The 21,471-nt window shown below is 43.4% G+C and overlaps 1 protein-coding gene and 1 gene segment (V, D, J or C); both read left to right on the forward strand.

Moving 5' to 3' along the window:
- The window catches only part of cacna1c (calcium channel, voltage-dependent, L type, alpha 1C subunit), a 242,082-nt gene extending 238,808 nt beyond the window's left edge, over nucleotides 1–3,274 (forward strand). For 31 of the 32 annotated variants that reach the window (XM_031582879.2, XM_031582890.2, XM_031582878.2 and 28 more), the window contains one exon: nucleotides 1–3,274. This exon is cut by the window's left edge and continues 123 nt beyond it. In XM_031582879.2, the coding sequence (XP_031438739.1) occupies nucleotides 1–264 (264 nt within the window). In that variant the 3' untranslated portion in view covers nucleotides 265–3,274. The other variant, XR_004165432.2, reaches the window with a different exon arrangement.
- A 6,865-nt stretch (nucleotides 3,275–10,139) lies between these two features.
- On the forward strand, nucleotides 10,140–17,310 carry LOC105903814. The segment is given in 4 exon segments: nucleotides 10,140–10,297; nucleotides 10,395–10,719; nucleotides 12,213–12,250; nucleotides 16,790–17,310. Coding segments are annotated over 4 exon segments (714 nt in total).
- The last annotated feature ends 4,161 nt before the right edge of the window (nucleotides 17,311–21,471 follow it).

Below are 21,471 nucleotides of genomic sequence, written 5' to 3' on the forward strand. Positions count from 1 at the left end.
ATCCTCAACGGCAACACGCAACCCAGCCCCAACGGCAGCCTGCTCTCCTTCCTCCACTGCAGGGACGCCGCTGGCCAGGCGCCCCCGCCGGAGAGCCCCGACGCTGGGGAGCTTCAGGAGCTGCTGGGGGGGGTCAGCCCGGAGGACCCGGAGCTGGGGCTGGACGACGTGGGTCTGGGCCTGGGCCTGGGCGGGGCCGAGGGGGGGCAGCAGAACAGCGCCCTGCTGGAGGACGAGGACATGGAGTGTGTGACGAGCTTGTAGGGACGGAGCGCGCGCGCGCGCGCGCGTGTGTGTGTGAGAGAGACCAGCCTGCGGGGACGGAGTGTGTTTCTGGGTTTGCTGGGGTCGGCAGCTGTACAGAAGTCTGCCACTCTCACCCCACCCCACCCCACCTCGCAATCTTCCTTTTTCTGATAGGCTGGACCCGACTCTGGCGGCCAATAGGATGAACTATTAGTTAAAACAAAGACAAATGATACATATTTATTTTAGGGTTACTATGCCAACAGTAAGTTAATGGAAATGAGGAGTTTCGATTTCTCTCTTGTAAGTGTGTGTGAGGATATGTCTATGTAGGTGTGTGTGTCTGTGTGTGTGTGTGTGTGTGTGTGTGCGTGTGTGTGCGTGTGTGTGTGCATCTATGGGTGTGTCTCTGAAGTGCCTCACAGTTCTTATTCCCTGCAGATGATGTTGATGTTAGGATTAGGGAAGCAACTAAAGGAACAGACCCTGCCCACTCACATATGGGGAGGAGTGGAGACAAGTGTGTGTGTGTGTGTGTGTGTGTGTGTGTGTGTGTGTGTGTGTGTGTGTGTGTGTGTGTGTGTGTGTCTGTGTATGTGTGTGCTGTGTGTGTGTGTTGAGACGAAGAGTCGCCAGTCGTGTGTGTCAGTAAGCCACAGTGGACGCCTGGAGCTCCAGTTTCTGCTGGTCGGTCCACGCATTGGGAAGGTTGCCACGGTAACCAGGAGGCTTTGCTCTCCCCTTTCGCTCTCTGTGCTCCCGATACGAGCCAGCAGGGGGCGCTGGGCACAGTCACACAGCAGGAGGCTGGACGAACCACTGGGGGGCGCCAGACCCACTTCACTCCTCCACTGAGGAGGACCTCAGGAGGTGAACAAGCTGAGCTCCGGATCGGACCTCGGCGCCGGACCGGACAGACACGTCACGTCACGTCACCCTGCACTCAAGGATGCTGCCCCCTCCTCTTCCCCCCGCCCCGCCCGACCCCTAAACACACACTTCCTTCTCTCTGCAGATGTCATTTCCTGCCTGTAGTCCCACCCCTACCTCCGACCTCTCTGCCTCCTCCTCCTCCTCCTCCTTCTCCTCTTCCTCTTGTGTGTGGAGGTTGGAGCCCCTTTAGATTGCCACTGTGAGGTTTCAGTCAGCCTTCAGTGTTGTGCAGAGTGCTTCAATCTCTCCTCTCCTCCCTCTTCAATCTCTCCTCTTCTCCCTTTTCAATCTCTCCTCTCCTCCCTCCACTCTGGTTTTGCACAGCGCTGGGTACTGGCCTTCCTCAGGACACCTGGCTTTGGGTTGATGATTTAGTTTGTTTGTTAGTTTAGTTTAAGTGGGGCTTGTTTGTGTTTGTTTGTGTTTGTTTTTGTTTGTTTGAACACAAGCTGAGGTGTCTTTGCTGTGGCACCGCGTGTAAAGATTGGGTTTCCATGGAGACGCCCGTGTCAGACTGGACTTCATTTATTTATTTATTTCTCCCTGACACAAAGTGTGTGTGTGTGTGTGTGTGTGTGTGTGTGTGTGTGTGTGTATGAGGCGTGGGGGGATCCCACGCACCAGACAGTTACCTGAGGTAGCAGAGGTGTGGCGTCACACGCAGCCCAGCCCAGGAGTGTGATGTGACGTGTGTCACTGACAGGCTTGCTTCCAAGGCTTCTTGTCCTAATTGCTGCTCTCATGTTCTTGATTGTTGTTCAGAATAGTGAACTACTGAGATTTTATGTTTGTTTTTTTTATCTACTAGGGTTATTGTTTCTGGTATCTTTAAAGGGTCACATGACCCCAGAGGTTTCCGATGTTCTGATGTGCGCTGTGACTCCCTGATGAGGAAGATTCTGAACCACTCCCACGTAGTCGTCATGGTAACACTAACGCAGCCTCATGCTGAGGTGTTGCTAAGGTAGCGTCATGCCCATCCTGCTATGGCTCCGCCCCCTGTAAGTCCACCAGGATGCGGCTACACTACAAGAAAAATGCATTCTGGGAAAAGAGGACAACAGTTTATTTAAAGAACATTATTCAGGGACATCAGTGGGGTATGGGGGGGGGGGGGGCAAATGACTCAACAGGAAGGGAGGGCGGGGTTTATTGGGATAGTGCTTCATTTGAGAGACACTTTTTAATGTAGTTCACAGGGCTAACGACATCATTATTACAGAATATATTATTAATATTATTATTATTATAATTATATCACTCTGTTTGTAATTCTAATTATAGTTTTACATGGGGTGCCTGGTTGCTTTGCCTAGCCCTGTATGCATGCATATGTCACAATCACACACTACCACAGCCTCAGAAAGATTTACTGATCTATTATGCAAATATGGTGTTCCAGTGTTTAACTAGCAGTGCTGTTGTCGTCTGATAACGGCACGGTGTGGTGAAGACGCACCAGACATAAGACTCACCTGTAGGTTCTGTTTGCTCAATGTGTCACATGTTCACCAGGAGGTCATGTGGAGGTCACATGTTCACCAGGAGGTCATGTGGAGGTCACTTGATCGCCAGGAGGTGATGTGGAGGTCACATGTTCACCAGGAGGTCATGTGGAGGTCACCTCAGTGTAAGCCTTCACCTGAGAGTGATCTAGAGACATCTGGTCCACATCCGGTCAACATCTGGCCTGTTCTGGTCCACATCCGGTCAACATCTGGCCTCTTCTGGTCCACATCCGGCCAACATCTGGCCTGTTCTGGTCCACATCCGGTCAACATCTGGCCTGTTCTGGTCAACATCTGGCCTGTTCTGGTCCACATCTGGTCAACATCTGGTCCACATCTGGCCTCTTCCGGTCCCAGCTGCTCTGTGGCGAGTGATGCTAACCCTGTTGAATGAGGCGTCTTCATCATGAACGATCCTCTTTGGCCTGACACACACACACACACATACACACACACACACACACACACACACACATATCAACCATGTAGGCTGCAGTGCTGTGTGGATCTCCATGCTTCTGATGGATGTGTCTGTTTGAATATTTTCCAATTAAACATTTGGTTTGGCATGTTGAGTATACCGTTAAGATCCTGTGTTCACAGCTGATTATTGAGCCACACACACACACACACACACACACACACTGAGGGAAACATCAGTGGGCCGCATCTGGGCCGGGTGTGGGGCGGAGTCAAGGCCGTGTAGCTTCTGTTCCACCTGTGTAGGATGCTGTTCTCTTTCAGTGCGTCTACTTCACAATTATGCTGTGTTTTTATTGCCTAGCTGAACATGTCTGGCTGTGTGTGTGTGTGTGTGTGGATGAGTGCATGTGTGTAAGGGAAACCTGTTAATCATTGTGTGTGTGTGTGTGTGTGTGTGTGTGTGTGTGTGTTTGTGTGTGTGTGGTTCAGCAGGAGCAAGGTTTCCTTTGTGAGTGAGTAGATGCATACCTGCATACCACAAGATATGCAAAAACAATGCAATAACAACTATGACTGTAACAGAATCATGGAGAATTATAGCTGTTAAAATATTGTTAAAAGAGAAAAAAGTATCAGAGATAATATATTCAAAAGTATTAGTATTGTAATTGTTATACTTGAATTCAGGTGCATTCAGTATGTTAAGTATATATCATTGTGCCAGGCCATTTAGTCGCCATATATTTGCTCTTGTTAAAGACCACTAGCTCTTTCTATTCTGTTGGGATTAATAGTTGTACATTCTTGCATGGGATTCATTTGATCACTTCAGTGAGCCAAGTTTCGGTGTTCAGTTTGGTTCATTTCTCTCTTCCTTTCGCTCTTTCTTCCCTTCTTTAGTTTCGGTGTTCAGTTTGGTTCATTTCTCTCTTCCTTTCGCTCTTTCTTCCCTTCTTTAGTTTGGGTGTTCAGTTTCGTTAATTTCTCTCTTCCTTTCGCTCTTTCTTCCCTTCTTTAGTTGGCTTCTCCAGGTGAGGGAGGAATGCGTACTGGTTGAGGATAGTTGTTTTATTTTTTTAATTGAAGTTGTATATAGTAATTGAGATATATAAGTATTGCAGCTGTGTGGCAGGGTGCTGATGGTGTTGGAATGATTTTGCATATCTTGTGCACATTCAGCACGCATTCTTTGAGACGTTCGAAAACATTCTGACCAATCAGATATTTTCTTTTTTTTTTTTCAGCGCATTTTGACCAATTATGTTTTTTCCCTTTTGCTTCCGTTCCTCTTATAGCTGGGTTATACTGAGCATACACACTTCTTATTTATTTTTGTGTGAAAAATGGACAAACAGTTCTCTCAGATTCACACCACACATATACACACACACACACACACACACACCCTCACACAAGCACACACACACTCAATCAATCAACTGTTGTTGTTTTATAATGGCTTGTCAGGCTGTGTTGATTTCTTGCAGTGTAGGTATGTCTCTCGCTGTGTTCTTAACCACTGGCTAAGCGGATGTTCCCTCCCCTCCAGTTTTTTTTATGCAGGCATCTGTCTGGACCTACTAAAAAAAACACCTCACTCCCACGAGTTTGTTCACAGTGACAATCTGGACACAACATGTGTTGGTTTGAGATTTAGTGCAGAAGAATGTATTTTGGGGATGTGTGGGGGTTTTTGTCTCTGGGAGGTTCATGTGAGAGACCCAAAGGATCACGTGCTTATGACTGCATATTTTTATACCATATACATATATATATAAATATATATATACCCCTATATATATACATCTAGAGTGTATACTGAATGTCAGGGTAAGGTCAGTGGTTCTTTTAGAGTGTGTATAGTGCTTTGTACAGATAGAAGTTGAAGTGTTATCTGTCTTATAGGGCTTGTGAAGAAACGATTTGACATGAAAAACCTCATCCGCTGACGGTAGCATGCTGGTCAGGTGTCTGAGCCAAGGGGAGACATGGGGAGGGGTTGTGAAGCTTTGAACTTTTCCCGAGCCAAACAGTTTTTACGATTTTTTTTTAGGCGGAACAGTTTTCCTGTGTGTAGGAAGTGTGTGTGTGTGTGTGTGTGTGTGTGTGTGTGTGTGTGTGTGTGTGTGTGTGTGTGTGTGTGTGTGTGTGTGTGTGTGTCAGCCATGTCTTATGTATGATTTATGAGTCCATATCTTTTCTATAGATGAATACAATGCCTAGTTGACAAAAGGGAGAATGAGGATCATGTATTTGGATGTTGGCGTGGCAACGAGATCTCAGTCAGTCCTGGAAGATGGTGACCCATCTGTATTTACTTGTAGATGGCTTAGGGTAAGGGCTTTAGAGAGAGGAGAGGATTTGAAATGTAGAATTTATTTTCGCCTCCCTATTTGAAGAAAGTGTCAGATTATTACACATATAGAGGCATTATAGGAGGGTAAAGATAGAACTGTATAAATCACTTACATATATTTTATAATCCTAATGGTACACATGCATATATATATATATATATATATGTACATAAATATATATCTATAAATATATATTTGCTATAGAGAAAGAACACCATATTTCTGAGATTGAAGTAGTAGACCAAAATTGAACTGATTTTGAGTGATCTGACTTTGATGTAACTCTGCCTTGTAAACCCCAGAATGGTTGGAATGGTGTTGGAAGGACATATTTTAGCTACTTTATGTGGTCATTATTACGGCATGCTGTGTTTACCCCCTTTTCAAGCATCAACATCTTCTGATAATTCACACCCTGCCCAGCCCAGCCTAGCTTAGCCTAGCCTATTCTATTTTAGCCTAGCTTAGCATAGCCCAGCCCATAATTTAAGTTAGCCTAGCCTTATCAGTCCTAGTCTCTCTTAACCTATTTTAGCTACTAGCCTGGGTTCATGATCCTCTGTGGATGTCAATGTGCATCTACAGGAGTTACTTTAGCAATGCAGTTTTAGCAGGAAGGGATTGGCCAGGCAGGGTGGTTGGCTTAGTTGGGCTATGGCTATGGTCCTTACCCTTTGACCTTTGAGCCTTGATTGACCCCCCCCCCCCCCCCACACACACACACACACACACACACATACATGCTAAAGTGTAGCATTGAGAATACCGCCTTCTGTTAATGACTGTTAATTTACAATGATTAAAGATTTATAACTATTACAATCATTCCCATATTATTATTATTATTATTATTATTGTTATTATTAAGTCGAGGAATTTTTTAGTAATGCAATAATGAACATTTTCAGAATGCATTATTTGTGCAGTAACCACATGTAGTGTCATATGAATCCCCTTATCCCCTTGTCATAGTGTACCATAATGAAAGAGACTTACAGTGCGTATCACCCCACCCCACCCCACCCCCTCCCTCCCTGAAAGGGTCCCATCGTTGGTACCTCAGTAAACATACTGATCACCTTTAACAGCCAAAAGGACACTGACAAGAATAGTATTTATTTCCCTTTTGTGTCTGAGGGCTGATTTCTCAGTGGATGATCCATTGATGTAGACTGGATTAGTTGTGCTCCGATGGAGATGCTGTTGTTCCTGTTCTCTCTTGATTGGCTGACGTGCATTGGTTTGAGGATGGAAAGAAAGGCCGATGGGCTCCAGGCTGCCTGGCTGTCATTCCTCGTCTGTCTGGACTCCCTGTCTGGGCTTCCTGTCTGGACTTCCTGTCTGGACTCCCTGTCTGGACTCCCTGTCTGGACTTCCTGTCTGGACTTCCTGTCTGGGCTTCCTGTCTAGACTTCCTGTCTGGACTTCCTGTCTGGACTCCCTGGCTCTGGAAGCCCTACGACCCCCTGGGGGTCACGTGTAGAGTTGTGTACATTACATGTAGTTTACTGTGGTTCTGTTCCGCATCGGGGTCTGAAGTGGGCCCGACCCAGTTCTGAGGTTGTTGGTCTCTGGGACCAATGGTTCTCGGTTAGTTGGTCTCTGGGACCAGTGGTTCTGAGGTAGTTGGTCTCTGGGACCAGTGGTTCTGAGGTAGTTGGTCTCTGGGACCACCGGTTCTGAGGTAGTTGGTCTATGGGACCAGTGGTTCTCGGTTAGTTGGTCTCTGGGACCAGTGGTTCTGAGGTAGTTGGTCTCTGGGACCAGTGGTTCTGAGGTAGTTGGTCTCTGGGACCACCGGTTCTGAGGTAGTTGGTCTCTGGGACCAGTGGTTCTGAGGTAGTTGGTCTCTGGGACCAGTGGTTCTGAGGTAGTTGGTCTATGGGACCAGTGGTTCTGAGGTAGTTGGTCTCTGGGACCAGTGGTTCTCTCTGGGACCAGTGGTTCTGAGGTAGTTGGTCTCTGGGACCAGCGATTCTCTCTGGGACCAGTGGTTCTGAGGTAGTTGGTCTCTGGGACCAGCGGTTCTGAGGTAGTTGGTCTCTGGGACCAGTGGTTCTCGGTTAGTTGGTCTCTGGGACCAGTGGTTCTGAGGTAGTTGGTCTCTGGGACCAGCGGTAGGGAAGGCGGTTCTGTTGGCTGGCGCTTGCTGTTCTGTGTTGTAGGGAACGTAGAGGACCCTTTCTCAGATTGTTTGGAGCGATCCTTGTTTCCTTCTGAGCCCTGTCTTACTGTCACTGCAATGCCGTATTGAGACAAACCTACACACACTACATACTTCACACACACATTTTACAGCACCCCACACATGAGTTTATAATGTACATAGAGATATGAAGGGAGAATCTAACATATTTAATTTAGTCCTTCTCTGTTCTTAAGGAGAAACATGACTTGCTGTGTGTTCTACTATCTGTCCAAAGACAGGGGCAGTGTAGGGCAAGATTTCAGCCCCACGGCTGACATGCACACTGACGTTGACTTAGGCTGTAGCTTTGGAGACAAACCCCTCTGAGATCAATGATGATGACAAGCTCAGTCACTGACCCAGTCCCATGAGAGGTCACTGCAGCCCGGTGACCTCCGAACTTTGACCCTTCACCCTACACCCAGTCTCACACTCTTCTCATAGGCGTCTCTGCATGATGTGCGCTGGACTTTTCCAAACACGGTCTCGGGAAGTTTAAAGGGGTTTTAAGTTTGTTTTCATTCTTTCATTAAGATTTTAAAAAGGGAAAGAAATACAATAAAGGAATCAAAGTATTCAATCACTTTTCTACTCCTATTTTCAAAAAAAGTGAAATGAAAAAAAATCTAAACAAAAAGTTGAATTTGTAAATACATCCTGTACAGTCTGGATCTGTACTCGTAAGTCTGTCCTTGGTGGCAGAGTCTGTCTTGCTTATAACGCACGCTACCAGTAAATAAAAAAGGAAAAAACTCTATTTAGGCTGTATGGTCCTTGAAAGCAAGTTTTAAACTTCATCTATGATGTATATTCCTGTAACATTGCATTTTTATCTGAGGAATGATGTTATTAAAAAATATTGCAAATAAATTACATTTCCTAGAGTCCGTTTGTACTTTCTGGCTGTTTTCCTGTACACATAAATATTCACACTCATAATGAAAATGACTTTGGAACAAATGTGCACCTTCTCTTCTGTGGATGTGTGAGACCTGTGGCCCACAGCCGTGAGGATATCCTTCATCACCCCCACTCACTCGTGTCATACTGCTGTAGTGTAAGATCCTGGGAAGATCAACACTGATCAGGGCCAGATGAAGGCCAGGCCATATTAGAAGATCAACACTGATCAGGGCCAGATGAAGGCCAGGCCATATTAGAAGATCAACACTGATCAGGGCCAGATGAAGGCCAGGCCATATTAGAAGCCTGTCGGTCATCTGAACCTGAACCTGAGTCCATCAGAGTCTCTCATCACAAAGCCAGTAAGGAGCTGCTCTCATCCAGAAGCACAGGTACTGTATCGTCATCTGTAAAAACAATCAAGGAAAATGCATTAACAACAACAATACAGCAACTTCTTGCAACAGTGTTTTGGATAATAATAAAGTAATTGTCGTAATAAAAATGTAATTGTGATTCTGTATTTACAATTCATGTTTACACTTAGTGCAATCAGTGCAATCTCTATTTCATATTTCGTATAGAGCTAAATGAGTCTACCTGACATCTAGTAAAAATCTTCCTCTTTAGGAATCTCTGTTCACTGAGGGTGAGAAAATCACCTGGTTTGTACATGAGATTGTTAGAACACCACCTTGCCAAAATATCAAGAGACTTCAATTCCCTTTTAATGATATAATGTATATATAACACCATTAACAACAGACACAGTCTCAAAGCGCTTTACAGAGCGCTGTTTAGAGCCACTGTACTTTACAGAGCCCAAGACCTGATCAATAATCAATCCTGATAAAAAAATATTTCCCTACCACATCTATGCCCCTAATGTAGGCAGGAAAAGTGCTTTTGTTGCAGGTGACATTATATGCAACATCAGAACTTTTGTGCAGTGTGTTTTTTCCACCACTAGAGGGCACTGTTGGACTAGGAGAGAGAGACACATTCTGTAATTTGCCATCTGGGGCTATCTGGAAACAAGCTGACGGATGCCCAACTGCATCAGCTATCTGTAGTTTCCCTGCCGATAGACATCCTGATTCACATATGTGTTGCGGTGTTGCTGATCTTCATCCTGGTGATCTCAGAAAGAGACACGCTTGAGCACTGGACTCGGACTACTGTGTGTGATGTCACCAGTTAGTCTGCCATACTGAGGTCTTGGCATGAGTCTGAGTAATCTGTATAACGATCCGGTGAGAACCTGGAGTATTAGTAGTGGTCTCTGGTTCATCTGATTTGTACATGAGATTGTTAGAATACCACCTTGCCAAAATATCAAGAGACTTCAATTCACTTTTATTTATTTATTGTATATAGAAAACCATTAATAACAGACACTGTCTTAAAGCGCCTTTACAGAGCGCAACCCCTGTTCAATAATCTATAAATCAATATATCAATTTCATAGAAATATATTTTCCTCTCAATCACATCTACATCTATGTGTGTGTACATACTAATCATTACTGTAACCCTAGCGGTCTGTTTCACTCAGGAAAATCATTTACATACAGTAGTTGTGTCAGTTTGCATGAGTGGTCACAGTTCTAGTCTTGGGGGGATTATTTATAGCCCTGTGAGTTCACCACTTCATGGGTAAGAGCTGATTCTCATAGTGGAGAACTCAACAATGACTTTCATCTTCATGTTCCTCTGGACACTTGTCCTCTGCTTTCAGAGTAAGCTTCTTTTTTATAATTCATATTATTTAAAAAAGTTGTAAAATGCTTATGTGATGTTAAATATTTCTCTGAATCCTTTCTGTTTTCTGAACAGAGTCATATGGACAGGTCACTGTGACTCAGACTCCTGCAGTGAAAGCTGTTCAACAGGGAGGATCAGTCACTCTCAACTGTAAAACCAGCAGTAATGTGGCGAATGCAGGGACATCTTGGACTGGATTAGCCTGGTACCAACAGAAACCTGGAGCAGCTCCTAAACTCCTGATCTATTATGCCAAAACACTTCAGTCTGGGACTCCATCCAGATTCAGTGGCAGTGGAACTCACAGTGACTTCACTCTGACCATCAGTAATGTCCAGGCTGAGGATGCAGGAGTTTACTACTGTCAGAGTTACCACTCTATAAGCAGTAAAAGTGTGTTCACACAGTGATAAAGCGCCGTACAAAAACCTCCCTCAGTCAGGCTCCACATGACTGCACTCTGCTGCTGGAGCTCACTGCAGGTGCTGAAGGGTGTGATACACAGTAACTACACAAGTGGTCTGGAAGTCATTATTCACATCCCTGCTTATATCAGTTTGTAGTTGTTAGGTAAAAATTCACCCTAGTTAGCTCAGGACTCCAGAGCTGCATATAAGGTCATTCATAATACAAGGCACTCGATTATTATATTCTTACGTCATTAACAGCGTTTGGAAATGATCTCCATCAGTAGTTATGACAGATGACAGATGGTTTTGCTTTGATAATTCCAGTGGCTTGGGTTCTGTGGGAACAGAGAGCTTGACTGCATCTTAATGCATGGGACTGTGGATAGTAGGTATATGGTGTGAGACAGTGTGTGTGTACGTGTGTGTGTGTGTTCCTCGAGTTGCCACTGCAACCATCTCTACCATTCAGGGTGAGGATGCAGGAGATGGCCCAAGCCAGATTTAAGATGGTGCTGTGGAAATCTACATTCCTGTCAGATTTAAGATGGTGCTGTGGAAATCTACATTCCTGTCAGATTTAAGATGGTGAACACCAATGCTATGCATTTGCCACAAGCCGATACCTCAAGGCTACAATCTGCCTCAATCTCTAAGAACATTCTCTCCCAAACAGTCCTTTGATTGGTCCTCTGGAGATGCTGAGGCGAACGCAGCAGAGCAAACAGCACACTTCCAGTTCACATCTCTTTCTTTTCCCCAAAAGCACCAACCCTAGATGACCTTCCCACTGGGTACACCCCCCCCCCCCCCCCCCCCCCCCCCCCCCCCCAGGAACCAATCTCCCATGACCCAGCAGACTAGGACACTGCCATTGGTGCATGAAAACAACATATAAAATACACAATAAGTTCTACATTCATTCTTTTTTATCTTTCTTCATTTTATCTATTCTTCATTAACCCAAAGCCATAAAACATAAGGTTACAGTATCAACACAGTACTTCCTGTAGAGGTGAACCATACTCTTCCCTTATTGCACTAGAGTAGTCATACAATAAGCACCCCTGGTCTAGATCTGTGATCTAAACCTGGAGCCAGTTTAGTTTTCATTCTGTGCACCTGATTCCACTGTCGGGAATAACGCATTCAAACCCGTCTACCATTGAAGGGAGAATTGCCATACTGTAGAATGTCTTCTTTTTAATGTTTTCAATTCATGAGGCTGTATGTCGTTTGGGCAAACTTAGGCTATTGATGCTGGTTGGCATTTATGAAATATAAAACATTGAAATACATTCTTGTACTTAGGACGATGGAAGAAGTCATAATTTCAGACCTGAAATGAACCATGACAGAATTCGAGATCTGCTAAAACGTATGTTGCCCTAAATGTAACAGTAACTGCACTGCAATGGCAGTCAGAGTCGCTGTATCTTGAAGAGGTTTTTGTACAGCGTCTCTATGAGTCTGTATCACTGTGGTGGACTTTCGGTGGCGGCAAAAGACTTGATGTTGGAAGTAAGTAATATCATCTTTGGTCCTATATGAAATATTTTGGTGTACATCTTAACGCTTTGCTAAAATTGCCATCACTTTACCATTTCTTTCTTTTTTCATAATTGCGTGCTATATTAGGCAGATAGGTCACAAACCCGCATGAGTCTGGTTCGGTAATGAAACGAAATAGTAAAAAATGTAATTTTGTGCATTGTTTATCCGTTTTGACTAATATGATTGGTGGCATATCTTAGCTGAGTCAATTTTGCCTGGGATATCAGAAATTAAAGGGATCTTACTAGTGCGCATCAGAGGAGGGGTTTTTGTACGGCCACAGATAGTGTTTGTATCACTGTGGTACACGTTTGGAGGCGGCAGTAGACTTGAATTTGGAAGTAAGTAAACAGTCATACATTTGAAATATTTTGTCAGTATGTGTATGTGTTACTAAAAGCCTAATACGTTGCGCTATGAGCAGAGCAGTTTTGACGGCTACCGATATCTCTGTGTTTAAACTTTTTCGCATTTTTTGGAACAGTGCAGGATTTGTGCTCTGATCGTAACTGTGTAGTTGTACACTTACTTTTTCCCTTCAAATAGTGAAAATTGTGTATCACAATGTTTTACTCTGCATCCCTTGCATGTTCTTAGAAAATAGAAAGGAAGAACAGGTCAAACAGGTTTGTAACTTCGTGTTATAGGCCGCAACATGAACACTGTTTTCGTTTCAACCCGCTCCACAGGCGCGCATCTACACAATCTTTAGCTCATAAAAAAGAACGAGTCGTGCTTAGCTACCAAAAAAAAGTTCGTCGCTGACTTTCCAGTCAATTTTTGGTGCGTCTATGTTTTATGCCGAACTAGTTTCTTCAGAGCGCACAAGGATCTTGGTCGCGAGTGCTGGCACTTTTCGACACGTGATCGTTCTACACCAATGAGGTAGCTGCTTTTTGTCAACAGAATGGCAAGATGGCGGCTCCCGTGGTTAGATTCAACGTTACCGATAAAGAGGAAAACACCCGAACATCCTCAAAAGTGGGCTAAATGGGTTCTAAATAGTGCTGTATACATAGCCGCGTCCCATAAGAACAATGAGGCAAATATACGATAATGTTATGCTTATGTTAAGTCATTTAGATCAAGTTTGACATACCTGGGAATACACCTTACTGACGATCTAACATGGACTGTGAACACCCAGCACACACTGAAGAAATCAAGGCAGACTGTACTTCCTACGTCAGCTGAGGAAGTTCATAGCATCAGCACCCATCAGCTGTGTGTCCTGACAGCATCATCACTTGGTATGGGAACTGTACAGCCTGTGACTGCAGTGCCGCATCATCAGAGCACCTCTCCCTATTCTGCAGGAGACCTACAAGAGAAGACTACATACCAGGGCCCAAAGTATTGTAAAGGACTCCTAACATCCTGACCATGGACTTTTCAAAACACTGAGGTCAGGCAAACGTCTCTGCTGCTACAAGACCAGAACAGAGAGACTGAGGAGGAGCTTCTTTCCTCAAGCATTCCGTATCCTGAACACACACAATGACTACATGCTTTACGTTAGTATTTCTATGTATGTGACAAATAAACCTCCTTCCTTGTATCAATAAAAGGCAGTAATTGTACTTATACCAATGACCATTTGTTTGTTCGTTCGTTCATTCATTCATTCATTCATTCATTCTTCCACAAATGAAAACAACACTGATGAACCATAAAAACAATCTTTATGAAAAATATGAAATATGATATATAAAACTGTACAAAACTAAATAAGAAATAACAGATTAAGGACACTCAGTCCTCACTGTCAGTGTCAGGAGAGTTATCTTCCAGTTCCTCAGTTTCTTTTGTGTTGGCACAATTACAGCAACGACATAAGTCTGTAACACAGTCCTGCAGAAAAACAGGAACATTTTCCTGTCTCACAGGCACCTTTGCAGCCGCAGTGTATCACATGCAAACCACTGTCAGGGGCCGGATTTCTGGTCATCCAGGTGCAAGGTCCCATCCTCTATTTGCCAACCACATTCAGCAGGTGATGGAGCACTTATATTTTGTTTGCTGATGACACCTTGGTAATGTCAATGATACGTGTCCTGTTGCCAGTCCCTGTGAAAACATATAAACTGCATGGGAAATCTGTCTGCACACTTACAGCAATGACTGCCACATCAGTGTCAGAGCTCTTGATAATGACAGCTTTATGCTCCCGTGTAGCATGTTGTGCATGTAAAAACAACAACAGGTCTTCAACAACACGAACAGACTGTACACTCTCCTTAACAGTCACACAGTGACATTGATTTGTATGTGCGATGTACAAGCAGAGGTTTTTGCCCACTATTGTAAGGTCTGCATTTTTCCATGCAACATACAGGAATTCGGCAAGTGCTTCCTTATTTGTTCCTTCTGAGAGAAACTTTTCCATTGGGTTGGGGTCCTCTGATCCGGGTCTAAGATTTGTATGCGTTGTGACCCTGCATCAGCTCTACGTGACCGTTCTAGGTTTTTGATACTGATGGGGGAAATCACGAGTCAGCCTCTTCTTCAACATATCCTGTCTGCAACACAACAAAACAGTGACAATTAAGAGTCACAGGAGTATCATGAAAAGCAGAGAGTGGTGGAGGTGGTACAAGACATAACAGGCTAGAACCTATCTGCCATACAGCACATTTAACACCAAAGATGCCCAAGAAAGGCACACAACATCACTAACCACACCACACGCACGCACGCACGCGCACACACACACACACACACACACACACACACACACACACACACACACACACACACACACACACACACCAGCTATTCTCCTTGTTGCCAACTGGTACATGTCTGTGCAAACAGCAAGACTTAAAAACTGTTTCTCAGGCCTGTCACACACATGTTGTGTAAAGCTGGACTTGCACATGACAAATAATAAGACTTGAGAGAAAAATGCATTGCAGTTACCTGTAGTTTGAAGCATCAAGGCCTTCATTGGCTTTCACCAGTTCAATTAAGGCCTTCCTCAGCTGGCCCATGCATCCTCGGGAATATTTTCAAACTCCACATCAACACAGTGTTTGAAGTTCTCAGCCATGTCTCGAGACTCACCCTCCAACCCGAGCCACGTTTGTAGGCTTGTCCTGTATGTATTCCATCGTGTAGTGGTGAAATAATGTACCTCCTCGTGCTTGACTGAAGTAATATGCATAAAACAATGTTTGTTTTTTGATTTATTAAGACATTCCGGTGTATTTTCTTCGTCTTCCGTACTGCACGACGAAGGCATGGTGGACGCCATCTTGCAACTCTGTTGACAAAAAGCAGCTACCTTATTGGTGTAGCATGATCACGTGTCGAAAAGTGCCAGCACTCGCGACCAAGATCCTTGTGCGCTCTGAAGAAACTAGTTCGGCATAAAACATAGACGCACCAAAAATTGACTGGAAAGTCAGCGACGAACTTTTTTTTGGTAGCTAAGCACGACTCGTTCTTTTTTATGAGCTAAAGATTGTGTAGATGCGCGCCTGTGGAGCGGGATTCGTTTTCTAAAGGACTTTTCGTGGTTCATGTTGCGGCCTATTACTGCTGGTGGTAGCTATTGACGTTAAAGGTATGAAGGCAATTTGCCATTTTCGATTGAATGTAGTCTCTGTGCTTTGACCATAACTGTATTTTTTACTTGGAACTGTGTATACTGACTCAGAATACACCTGTGCGTGTGTATTTGGGAAACTGGTGATGGGAAGATATTTACTGCCCTACAGGGTTTATAACTTCGTGTTACTCCGGCAGTAATCTGGGTGCTGCGCGTCAGAAAGTGGGTAATCCGTTTGACCGACACCGACCTAAAACTCTGAAATGTGTCATGATGTTGCACTGAGACATTTCTCCACAATATTAACTAACACAGTTAAGGCTTTTGCGCAGATATTTGTCTGTGCGAATACTTTTTAAAAGTGTGACAGTTATGGAATTTGCACAGATAAATGTCTGTCTATGCGATGTATTTTTAAGCCAATCTTTCGAATCAAGAAGATCGTGTTGCCAATGCCAATTGCTTAATGCATCACCATGCACATCCTTAGTTCTTCCAGACTGTTTTCAAGCGTAATTCGTGAATTGAACCTGTTCCTTTAACCAAGAGCCAGTATCATATTGCAGCTGTAATATCACATTAAAAGTGGTGGTGATATTTTTCAGCAGACGACCTCGTTTATTCCTTTCTGTGCCTCTTCGCTTTATTTCTATATTCACAACATAGTTATGGCACTTGCGTAGATACATATCTATGCAAAGTCTTTTTAGGCTAATTTTTCGAATCGTGTTGCTAGTATTCTAATGCATCAACATGCACATCCTTAGTTCATCCAGACTGTTTAAAAAGGGAATAGTCTAACCTAAGTAGAACATGTACCATTCACCAAGAGACAGTGTATCTGTAATATACAATCATATTGCATCTGTAATATCAAATTAATAAAAGTGATGGTGACGTTTTTCAACTGACTACCTCGTTTATTCCTTTCTGTACCTCTTCGCTTTATTTCTCAGGTGACACCAGTCCCAAACTCACAGTCCTGCCCCCCCTGCACACCAGCGGGAGTTCAGCCACGTTGATGTGCCTGGCTAACGGAGGCTTCCCGTCCGACTGGACGCTGAGCTGGAAGGTAGCGGGGAGCAGCAGGAGCGGGGAGACCAGTCGCTTGGGCCCACAGAAGGACGGCCTGTACAGCTGGAGCAACACCCTGACCCTCCCTCTCCAGGAGTGGACCCAGGGGGTCTCAGTGACCTGCGAGGCAAAGCAGGGCTCCCAGACTGTCACTGAGATTCTGAAGAAATCAGACTGCTCCTAGGGTCCCCTTTCAAATGTCTGTCATTAGCCTGATTGAAAGTGTGTTTGATAAAGACTCTTCATCTCTGATAGGGACTCTCTCTTATTTCTGTTAGTGTGCAGCACTGAGTCACTGTCTTTCCCTCCCTTTCCACCTCTTTTACAGCATTTGGGAATCTGAAGTGCTTGTTACTTTGACCCTTTTATGTGTTTTGACCATTTATTAATAAAGAAGTTTGATTCATCAGAGAGTTGATTTAGTATTTTTTGTGTCTTCACTTCAAGGTATATTTCTAGATCGATGATTGTTGCACCCAATGAAGGCAGTTAAATCCACTGCACTAATAATGTTGAAATGTATATCCTTAAAGTACAGAACATTTCACTAACAAAGTTCTTATACTTGCTGACAACCCTTCTGTCAAATAACTCCTAAAATGACACGTTTGTAACATCACAACTGTATAACATAGATAGGAAATTACTCCGCCTCCAAGAATGTTCTTATTTTAAAATTGAACGATGATAGATGTAATTTGACTTCCTTTTGTCATTACAACCATAGAGGGCTTATTATGTAGCCAGTAAACACAATAACAGGTCCATTATGATGACTTGATGAGATAATTTGGTCTAAAAGCAAAAATGAGTGTCAGAGTTAAGAGGCTGTTGAGTTGAGTTGAGTGTTAAGACTTTTACAGATTTAAATAATGATTAAAGTATTCAACGAATAACCTGTATTCTGTAGCATAGAAAGATCACTTAAAAGGAATGATTAAAATTTTATTTAAAAATCCTTCCAAGCTCTCTAACTCTATAATCACTCTTGAGCTCAAAGAGACTGTATGTAATGTCCCGTAATGTAAATCCCTTGACAACACTTGAACATCTGTCGATAGCACTGCCCTATATTATATATACAGTTGCAGAGTATTATGAAAGTCTGGTGTCATAGAGGTGTAAATGTTGGCAACTAAAACCACTGTCATAACTGAATAATGAAGATGCTAATGTATTTCTTGTAATGTAAATCCCTTGAGAACACTTGAACATCTGGCGATAGCGCTGCTCTATTCTGGGACTAGCAGACCCACTCAGGCCTGGCAATGCAAATAGAAGTTTCCCCCACAGAGAGCTCTGTTTCCTGGGTTACACCTACAGCCAGAAACTGCACTGAGACAGCTGTGCTCAGTTACACTGCTTTACATTCACTCAGGACAACTCAGATATTCTGAGACATGGCATTGCATGACGAGGCTCTAAACTATATTTAGCTTCATTCACACATGAAGGTACCACCAGACCATCACCAAAAATATATTTTTTTTTTTTATTAACAGACACACAGACAGACAGACAGACACAAACAAATACACAGCACCATACCCTCTTCAAGCTAGTAGCATCCCCTGCTGGTGGAGAAAAACGAGTCTGACAGCCATTAAATAAATAGGTCCAGTTAAAGTCATCGTCTGTTTCACTCAGCTGAATCATTTACATCAATGTATCACTTTGAGCACTTTAAACTGAATGAGTGCGAGGCGAGCACAGGACGATGATGAATTAACTCTTTCCAGTGCATGGTCCCAATAATCACCCAACTCCATTCCTAACTCCTCCTCCCAGCCAGCCTGAATTTTGGCCAAGTTGTGATTTTCCAAAGAAAGCAATTTCTGATATAAAATTGAAATAATTCCTTTTTCTGGTTTTAAAAGAGTTATGTCTTCCCAGAGTCCCTGCTCAGGCAGGGAGGGAAAGGAGGGGAAATTAGCCTTGAGAAAATGCCGTATTTGGAGATATTGAAAAAACAGTTGTCTTGGGAGGTCATGTAATCTCTGTAGATTCTCATAACTATCCAGTGTTTTAGAACTATAAAGGTCTTTAAAACAGTAAATACCCTTCCTCCACCATTCCATAAATGATAGGTCCATAATAGAGGGACGAAAAATATGGTTTTTGTGAATAGGACCGAGGGTTGAAGCAGACATGAATTTGTAATGAGAGCGAAATTGGTTCCAAATTTTCAGAGTAGAGAGCACTACAGGATGAGAGGTGAAGCTGGAAGATCTTATAGGTAAGGATGAGTAAATTAAGGCCCTAAGGCTAGATTGTTTGCATGACTGTTCCTCTAGAACACACCAGCTTATATGAGGAGAGTGTAGCCAACAGACTATTTTCTGAATATTTGCAGCCCAGTAGTAGTGGATAAAGCTGGGCAAAGCAAGTCCGCCAACACAACGCTGCCTTTGTAAAAGGTCTTTCTTAACTCTGGGTGCTTGGTTTGCCCCATATAAATGAGTTCACAGCTTGACTAATTGTTTTAAAAAATGATTTAGTGAGAAAAAGAGGTAAACATTGAAATACATATAGAAACTTTGGGAGCACAGTCATCTTCACTACATTAATACGACCCGTCAGAGTAAGTGGTAGAGCAGACCATCTTTTAAAATCATCCTTCATTTGGTTAACTAATGTTGTTAAATTAGATGCATGAAGAGAAGTGAAAGATTTGGTAATATGAATTCCTAAATATTTGAACCCATCTTCAGAAAGGCGAAAAGGAAAGGAGGGTACTAGCCTGGAAGGAACTGGAGAGTTGAGTTTAAAACACTCACTTTTCTGCAGATTGAGCTTATATCCTGAGAACCTTCCAAACTCCTCTAGGATAGACACAATAGAGGAAGCAATCGTGGCTGGGTGACTAACATAGATCAACAAGTCATCAGCATATAGTGAGACCCTGTGCTCAACTCCCCCTCTAAATATGCCCTGAAATGCTGATGTAGTTCGCAGGGCTATGGCAAGTGGTTCGATTGCAATGGCAAATTAAAGTGGGGAAAGTGGGCAGCCTTGTCTTGTGCCTCTTGTTAAATGAAAAAAAGTTGACCGCAAACCATTGGTTTGTACACACGCTTGGGGATCTTTATATAAAAGCTTAATCCATTTAATGAAGGTGGCGCCAAAACCAAATCTTTCCAAAGCTGCAAATAAATACTGCCATTCAACCCTATCGAATGCTTTCTCAGCATCCAGAGAAATAACTGCTTCGGGCACAACAACTGTATTTTTTGTATATGCTATATCAATCAGGCGGCGGATGTTTGCAAATGAGTGTCGACCTTTAATAAACCCTGTTTTATCTTCGGATATAATTTTAGGGAGTGGATCTTCCAGGCGGTGGGCTAAAACTTTAGCTAGAATCTTGGCATCCACATTCAAGAGAGATATTGGACGATAGGATCCACAGTGAGTGGGGTCCTTGTCTTTCTTGAGAAGAAGTGAAATGGACGCTTGAGAAAAAGTGGGTGGCAAAGAGCCCCTATCTAAAGATTCATTGAAAACTTCCAGGAGAAGTGGCGCAAGCTGGTCCCTAAACTTTGTATAGAACTCTATACCATATCCGTCCACGCCGGGAGCTTTGTTATTCTGCATGGCCATAATGGCTCCAATGATCTCCCCTATCTCCAACTTTCACTCAAGTGATGAAACAACCGTTTGATCAAGAGAGGGGGCCTCTATATTATTCAAAAAGGCTGTCATGGGTGTTATGTCTGTGGGGAAGTCTGTAGAATAAAGTGAGATGAAATGGGAAGTAAATATATCATTTATGTGTTTTGGGTCTGAAACTAAAATACCTAGCTCATCTTTAACCTGGGGGATAAGACGAGATGCAGTCTGCCGCTTTAATTGGTGAGCAAGTAAACGACTACATTTATCCCCATATTCATAGGAGGTCCCACGGGTTTTTAGTAGAAGTTGCTCTGCGTGTTTTGTAGTTAGAATGTTCAGTTTGGCTTGCAATTCTATCCGTTTCTTATGTAACTTAGAAGTGGGGGATTCTGAATAGAGCTGGTCAAGTTTATGTATAGAGTCAGTTAAGCTTAAGACTTCCTTAGAGTGTTCCCTTTTGGTAAATGCCACATATGAAATAATATGCCCCCTGAGGAAAGCTTTGAGCGATTCCCACAGTAATGAATATGAAGTGTTCTCCTTTTTGTTTGTGCTGATATATACATCTATGTTGATTGCCAGACAGCGGCAAAAGTCTTCATCTGACAGTATAAGGGGATCTAGTTTCCATAATGGACGTTGCTTTATATTCAGAGCAAAAGAAATGTCTAGAACAACAGGGGAGTGATCAGAGAGAATGATGGTTGAGTAGTCAACAGATTTAATTGAAGGAATAAATGAGCTGTCGATGAAAAAATAGTCTATGCGAGAAAAAGAACGGTAGACTGGGGAGAAGAAAGAAAACCGCTTCAAAGTTGGGTTAAGAAGCCGCCATGGATCAATACAGCCACTCTGCTCCATAAATGTTGTGAATGCCTTTGCCCTGCCTGAGGGCGAAGATCTCTTTGAACATGACCTATCCAAAGTAGGGTTGATGGCACAATTTAAGTCA

This window comes from Clupea harengus, chromosome 16 (genome assembly GCF_900700415.2).
Source record: "Clupea harengus chromosome 16, Ch_v2.0.2, whole genome shotgun sequence".
Classification (NCBI taxonomy): domain Eukaryota; kingdom Metazoa; phylum Chordata; class Actinopteri; order Clupeiformes; family Clupeidae; genus Clupea; species Clupea harengus.